Source organism: Desmodus rotundus, chromosome 5 (genome assembly GCF_022682495.2).
Source record: "Desmodus rotundus isolate HL8 chromosome 5, HLdesRot8A.1, whole genome shotgun sequence".
NCBI lineage: Eukaryota > Metazoa > Chordata > Mammalia > Chiroptera > Phyllostomidae > Desmodus > Desmodus rotundus.
Window position 1 is genome coordinate 98325341 of NC_071391.1, and position 7801 is coordinate 98333141.

General features: G+C 45.3%; 1 protein-coding gene across 1 annotated transcript; it reads left to right on the top strand.

Moving 5' to 3' along the window:
- Window positions 1-6152: 6152 nt before the first annotated feature.
- Window positions 6153-7274, top strand: GPR45 (G protein-coupled receptor 45). The gene has a single exon (XM_024571789.1). The coding sequence runs from the start codon at window positions 6153-6155 to the stop codon at window positions 7272-7274; it is 1122 nt and encodes a 373-aa protein (XP_024427557.1).
- The last annotated feature ends 527 nt before the right edge of the window (window positions 7275-7801 follow it).

The window sequence follows — 7801 nt, forward strand, 5'->3', positions numbered from 1 at the left end:
CAGAATGCCAGAAGGGGCAATGGTTCCCATTATCTGTGGGAACATTATTTCCCCCTACATTCTCCACCAGGAAGGCAGAAGAAAGATGTTCAGATATGCAAGGACTCAGAAACACTTGCCTAACAAGTAATTTAAGGATATTGTCCAGAAAAATAAAGGAAACCAAGGAAGAAAGTAATAAAGAGGGGAGAAGTAGGAACCATTGCTGAATGGCGAGTGAGCCGCCCACCCAGAGAGCGGAGTCTAGATGAGTAGCAGAGGCAAAGGAACTGGGAAGGGGATCCTAGGAAAGAAAGGAAAGGACAATCTTCAGAAAAGAAGCATTATTGAAAAACCAGGAAAAGACACATTATGCTACAGAAAAATGAGAAAAGCAATAAGGAACTTCAAGGAAAACATAAAGAGCTACACAAGAAAGTTGGACAGCATAGGAAACAAGCGGTAACATGGCCTGTGATTAGCATCAAAGCTCTGTGAGCTGCTCCTTGCACATGTGACCCCTCTAGGATCTTGTTCAATGGGGCAGGAAGATGTAATTCCAGCACAGACAATCCAACCTAACAAAAATCTAAACACTTTTAATGGGAGTTAAATTTTTAAAGTCAACTGATAAAAAGGCATGGAAAACCTGGTTGTGGATTCGGGAAAGGATGCAAATATTAAGGACTTTGGATAAAAGTACGGGTATAGTTGATGACAGAATGTACATTCAGGGACAGAAGAGGAGATGGAGGAAAGGAAGGAGGTACTAATTCCATATTTTATAGAGATGAAGAGATACTGTCCATATTTGATAGAAGACCATACAGATACATAAATATATTTTCATAGTTACAGTGGTCACTCAATTAAATTATTTTTAAAATAATGAATCAAAACCATTGGGAAGAGAATGAGGCCATATATATAGAGAGAAACCTAATCTTTCATATGGTGAAGCCAACAAATAGTGTCTCAAATGAGTAAATCAAGAGATTAGATATAAGTAATCATCTAGTTATGGGGGGAACCATCTTCAAAAACCAAACCTCAAAATGGTAAAAAGAGCCTGTCTCTGAGGGTATATGGCAAAGGTTGATGTTAAGAAACTAGATAAAAACAAAAAACTAAAAATTTAATTAAAAACAAAGAAAGGAATAAATATTAAAAAATATACATATAATAATGCAACTTTAATTGGAAGCCTGTCAGGACTTGAAGTAGATTTCCTGTGTTTCTGTTTCCTGGCACACACACTCATGTGCACACACAACTTTTCTCTTCCTCCTAGTATCTAGTTACTCTTTTATTGGTGAAAAATAATGATTTTATACTTTTAAATTATATTTTATTGATTATGTGTTACAGTTGTCTCAATCCCTCCCCTTTATCCCCCTCCACACAGTACATTCCCCACTCCCTCAGGCAATCCCCACACTATTGTTCATGTCCATGGGTCATGCATAGGTTCTTTGGCTACTCATTTCCTATATTGTACTTTACATCCCCATGGCTATTCTGTAACTACCTATCTATACTTCTTAACCCCTCACCTCTTCACCCATTCCCCCATAACCCCGCCCCCGCAATCTGACAACCATCAAAATGTTCTCTGTATCCATGATTCTGTCTCTGTTCTTCTTGTTTGCTTAGTTTGTTTTTTAGATTCAATTGTTGATAGATATGTATTTATTGCCATCTTATTTTCATAGTTTTGATTTTATTCTTTTTCTTCAATAAGTCTCTTTAACATTTCATATAATAATGGTTTGATGATGATGAACTCCTTTAGGGTTTTTTTGTTTGTTTTGTTTTGTTTTGTTTTGGTGTGTGTGTGGGAAGCTCTTTATCTGCCCTTTAATTCTAAATGATGTCTTGTCTTTGCTGGGTAGAGTAATCTTGGCTATAGATCCTTGCTTTTCATGACTTTGAATATTTCTTGCCAATTCCTTCTAGCCTGCAAAGTTTCCTTAGAGAAATCAGCTGACAGTCTTATGGGAACTCCCCTATAGATACCTAACTGCTTTTCTGTTACTGTTTTCAGATTCTCTCTTTATCTTTAACCTTTAGCATTTTAATTATAATGTTTCTTGGTGTGGGCCTTTTTGCATCCATCTTGTTTGGGACTCTCTTGTGCTTCCTGGACTTCCATGTCAATTTCCTTCACCAAATTAGGAAAGTTTTCTTTCATTATTTTTTCAAATAGATTTCCAATTTCTTGCTCTTTCTCTTCTCCTTCTGGCATCCCTATGATACAAATGTTGGAACACTTGAAGTTGTCCCAAAGGCTGATTACACTATCCTTGTTTTTTTCAATTCTTTATTCTTCTTGTTCTAATTGGTTATTTTTTTACTTCCTTATATTCCAAATCATTGATTTGATTCTTGTCTTTATCTGCTCTACTGTTGTTTTCTGTAAATTGTACTTCATTTCAATTATTGTATCCTTTGTTTCTGACTGGATCCTTTTTATGCTGTTGAGGTCCTCACTAAGTTCCTTGAGCATCCTTATAACCAGTGATTTGAAGTCTGCATCTGATAGACTGTTTATCTCCATTTTGTTTGGATCTTTTTCTGGAATTTTGATCTATTTTTTCATTTGGGCCACGTTTCTTTGTCTCCTTATTTTCACAGTTTCCCTGTGTTTTTTTCTATGTATTAGGTAGAGCTGCTATGACTCTGTGTCTTGGTAGTGTGGCCTAATGTAGTAGGTGTCCTATAAGGTCCAATGGCACAGCCTCCCCTATCACCCAAGGTGGGTACTAGAGATGTGCCCTTCATGTGGGCTGAGTACACTCTGCTCTTGTAGTTGAGCCTTGATTGCTGTTGGCAGGTCAATGGGAGGTATTTTCCCAGGCCAGTGAGCTGCAAGGCCTGGCTGAAACCGCTGATCACCAACCTCTGCCCTCCATAGAGGATCAGCTGTGAGGGGACAGGGTAGTCTGTAGGTGTCCACTGGGTGCACAGGCTCTGGGGTTTTCTGGGTGGTTCAGACCAAGGTTAGCCCCCACCTGTGTTTTTCCCAGGGCCACCCTGCTTGAGCTATAAAGCAAGCTGAGAAGCCTGCTACTTGTGCTGGGCTTGGAGATTCCCAGGTGAAGCCAAGCTGTGAATCTAGGCTGGTTGCTGCTAGTGCTGGGCCTGGGGCCACTTAACAAGAGGTACAGGGGATAGGAGCTCACTGAGGCTGGCTGTTGCTCGTTTGAGAATATTTAGGAAGTTGTGAAGCATGAGCCAAGACCAGTCATTCATATGGAAAAGCAGCTTGGGTGGGCTATAATTTGGGTGGGATGGAATCTCTGTGAATCTCCAGGGCAGGGAAAACAGTGTTAGTCAGGTTGGTGGAGCCTCAGACATGACACCATCCTGCCAACTCTGAGGCTTTTTGGGGGGAGGTTTCAGAAAAGGGACAATGGCCTCTGCCCACCTTTCTGTCTGGGAGGAAGCTGTCCCCCAGCTCTCACTTTGATGTCAGACACTTCAGTTCCTCCCTGTATGCCCCTCTGGTGCCTTTCAAGCTGCTATCCTGGTGCTGGAGCTCAGAGGGACTGAGTCTGAGTAAGTCTGTGTGTAGGTTCTTTAAGAGGAACTGCTTGAGACTCCAGAAGTTTCTTCTACCAACTCAGTCCCTGCTGGTTTTTGCAGCCAGAAGTTATGGGGACTTAACGTCCTGGCACTGGAACCCTGTGCTAGAGCTCCTGGTGTGGGGCTGGGACTCCTCGCTCCTGAGATTACCCTCTTGAATTTTTGTCCACCACATGTGGATGTGGGACCAGCCCGTTCCACATCTTGCCCCTCATACCACCAGTCTGAATGGAGATTTCTTTAATTCCATAGTTGTCAGACATCCATTTAACTTGATTTCTGACAGTTCTGAGTGGTGGTTATTCTATGTTTTAGTTGTAATTTTGATTCTATTTACTCTTAGTTTCTGCTCCCTCATAGATTCAGTTTGCCAGCACCCCTTGTATCAGGGTGCAGATAGGAAAAAAAAATCAGACCTGCTTAGTAAGAGGTTCTTGTCAAAGGTGAGGCCAGGTTAAGGGGAACCAACGAGGACCGGGGAAGCACCCTGGGGCTAGCAGCCCCAGGAAGCCCCATCACCCCTAGGCCCGCAGGATGAGGCAAAGAGCAGTTAGGGAGCTGGAGAGAGGACCTGGCTTTCAGGAAGAGCTGGCTTGCAAGGGCTAAGATCTGCTGCAAACATAGGAGGGAGCCGGGGGGTGGGGGAAAGACCTCATCTCTCTCCCAAGTAAGGAGCCCCGTCTCCTCAGCAGGGTCAAGGTGGAGAGAGTGGCCAGGAGATTCAGAGGGGCAAAGGAAGGACATCCAACTCACCCTCATGGCCTTGACTAAACTTGAAGCTTTTTTCTATAAACCTCTTTGTCACATCCCTCATGGGAGTTGCTTTAGTTACTCAGTATTTCCTAGTTCAGATTTCTAGATGAGTGAATGAGAGCCTTTCAGCTCTGGTTTCATGGGCCAGGCTGGGGATTAGGTGCCCTTGGGCTGGTTGCCTGGTCCCAGAAGCTATATGGGAAATGATGGGGGTGAGGGGGTGGGAAAAGTACTACAAAACATCTTCACACTGGTGGAGCCAGTTAGTTCATCTGTCAGCAGGTCTAAAACAGATGCTGAGTGGACACATGTATCACATATAAATTAAGCATTAGACATTGTAACATTGTAATTGATTTGTCTCAGGGCTCAAATGTTAAGGTTTATTGAGTACTGTCTATGATCCCTGGCAAAATTACTTCATGGGTATTCTTTCTTCTAATCTTTGCAGCTCCTCTGTAAGTAGGCTTAATTATTATCCATGTGTTATACATGAAAAGGTCACACCTGCTGGCAGAGGTTAGATGGCTGGCCAGAAGGTGCCCGGTGATACATAAGTGGTGGAGGCTGGATTTCACCCAGCCCAGGCAATCTGACTTTAGGCCTAAGCTACTGAACACCGTTCTTGCCACATCTATGAGAAACAAAATTACAATTAAGTGGAACCTCCATTCTTGAACTTAATTCATTCTGGAAAACTGTTTGAGAAGTGATTTGTTCAAAAACTGCATCTCCTTTGCTTGCCACCTGAAAGACGAGTGACTGATCATACAGGTGTCAGCATGAAAGGACTGTCAGGTAGAGAATCGAGACCTGAAGTCTTGCTAGACAAGTGAGGCATTTTTTTTCTATGAATAACTTGGTCAAGACTGAATTGTTCAAGAACCAAGATGTTTGGGAATCGAGGTTAGACTGTATCATCATCTTTTAGAAGAGCTCATCTCTGGGGAGAGTTTCCTTCTTTCCAGCAGCTGTTTCCAAAAGCAATACTGTGGTGGCACTAGTTACCCAAGATGTTGCTGTAAGGAGACTGGATAAAGGGTACACAGGGTCTAGCCCGATTATGTCTCATGACTGTATGTGAACCTACATTTATCTCAAAATAAAGCTAAATAAATATTACAGTAGCAGCGTCGACTGTCATGGATTCATCTACTCAACAAACATCTGCTAGGCACATTCTAGGTTTCAGGCCCTGTTCTAGGTGCTGGGGAGACAGCAAAGCAGGACACACACCAAACTCCTAGACCTCATGGAGCTAGCATTCTAAAGGAAGTTGACTTGTCCAAAACTTTATTCTGTCAGGTTGCTTATAACTCAAGTTGTTAAATACATGCTTATTATGTAAATGTTGGTTACAAAGTATTCTCTTCCTAATCTCCTGCAAAGTAGGTCTGATTAGGTTTCCCTGGGTTACTTGACAAGACTTACAGCATTTGTGAATAGCAAACCTTGTCCCAAATGGTAACTAAATGAGTCACTTTTCTCTCCACTTAGTGTTTAGAATCCCTGTGAAATTTTAATGCTGCTATATTCCATGTATGCCGGAAAGTCTGACTCCCTTCTTTTCCATGTTCTCCTTTGCTCCAGGCTCCAGAGGGTCCAGCTAGGAAGCTGTGGACACCATCAGTTGTCCCAGGGATGGTGTGGCTGTGACTGATGAATCAGGAATCCTGGCTAATGCTCCCAAAGACAGATATTTATCTGGACCATTCCAGGGCCCTAGAGATCCAGGACATCTGGGAGGATGCAGGCAGCCCACAGAAAACGGCAGCTACCAAAGTGCTGAGGGGAGCCCTTCCAGGCGTGGCCGTCTGGACCCCAAGCCCTTCTCCATGATGTCCTGTAACCGCACATCCATTGAGACTTTTGAATACCTGCTGCTGAATGGCAGCAGCGTGTCGGACTCTGGGGCCACCCTGCCAGCCGCTCCCCTCCGGGTGTGCTTGGCAGTAATCATGATGCTGATGATTGCGGTCGGGTTCCTTGGCAACTCTGTTGTCTGCATCATCGTGTATCAGAGGCCAGCCATGCGTTCAGCCATCAACCTGTTGCTGGCCACACTGGCCTTCTCCGACATCATGCTATCCTTGTGCTGCATGCCCTTCACCGCTGTCACCCTGATCACCGTCCACTGGCACTTTGGGGATTATTTTTGCCGGCTCTCAGCCACACTCTACTGGTTTTTTGTTCTGGAGGGTGTGGCCATCCTGCTCATCATCAGCATGGACCGCTTTCTCATCATCGTCCAACGCCAGGACAAGCTGAACCCGAGGAGGGCCAAGGTGATCATCGCTGTGTCCTGGGCTCTGTCCTTCTGCGTCTCGGCTCCCTCCCTGGCCAGCTGGACCATTGTGGAGGTGCCAGCGCGGGCCCCCCAGTGTGTGCTGGGTTACACTGAATTCCCGGCTGGCCGCGCCTACGTGGTGACTCTGGTGGTGGCCGTGTTCTTCGTGCCCTTCAGCATCATGCTGTGTGCCTACCTGTGCATCCTGCACACAGTCCGGAAGAACACCATCCGTGTCCACAATCAGTCGGACAGCCTGGACCTGAGACAGCTCACCAGGGCCGGCCTGCGGCGGCTGCAGCGGCAGCAGCAGGTCAGCCTGGACTTGAGTTTCAAAACCAAGGCCTTTACCACCATCCTCATCCTCTTCGTGGGCTTCTCACTGTGCTGGCTGCCTCACTCAGTCTACAGCCTCCTGTCCGTGTTCAGCAGGAGGTTCTACTGCAGCCCCTCTTTCTATATCACTAGCTCCTGTGTCCTGTGGCTCAGCTATATCAAGTCTGTCTTCAACCCCATTGTCTACTGCTGGAGGATCAAAAAATTCCGTGAGGCCTGCATAGAGTTGCTGCCCCAGACTTTCCAAATACTCCCCAGAGTGCCTGAGCGGATCCGAAGGAGAATCCAGCCAAGCACCATCTATACGTGCAATGAAAACCAGTCTGCTGTCTAGGGAGAGGCAGGCGGACTGGAGGAAGCACACAGGGACTGGGCCAGGTCCTGTCTGTCCTTCTGCTCTGCTTCCTGGCACTTGAGTCCTAGTCAGCATTTTGTGGCGGCCATTTAAGCACAAAGGTATTTGTTTGTGCCAGGTGAGCTACAGCTCACACATTTGCAAGATGAGTTATTTCTGTTTCTTGCTGCAGAAGAACAGGGCATAGGTCTGATAGAGACTGGAAAGTAGTTAAGACGCTGGGAAATGGATGCGGGAGGGCAGGAGGCAGAACGTTAGGGAAAAGGAGGGGAGCAGGGAGTGAGGTTGGTTGAGTGTGGGGCAGGAGGAAGGCTCTGCTGAGGAGAAATCCTGTGGTGCCATATTCTGAGATGAGCAACCCAAGTAGGTATCATCTCACTGGTTAGCATTTACTTTGTTTGACGCCAGCATTCTTCAGCGGCACGTATGTCTGTAGTGTACAGGGAGACACGCATGTCTTGATGTTCAGATGTGCGTTTATGACCATGCCCAATCATCCTCTCTAT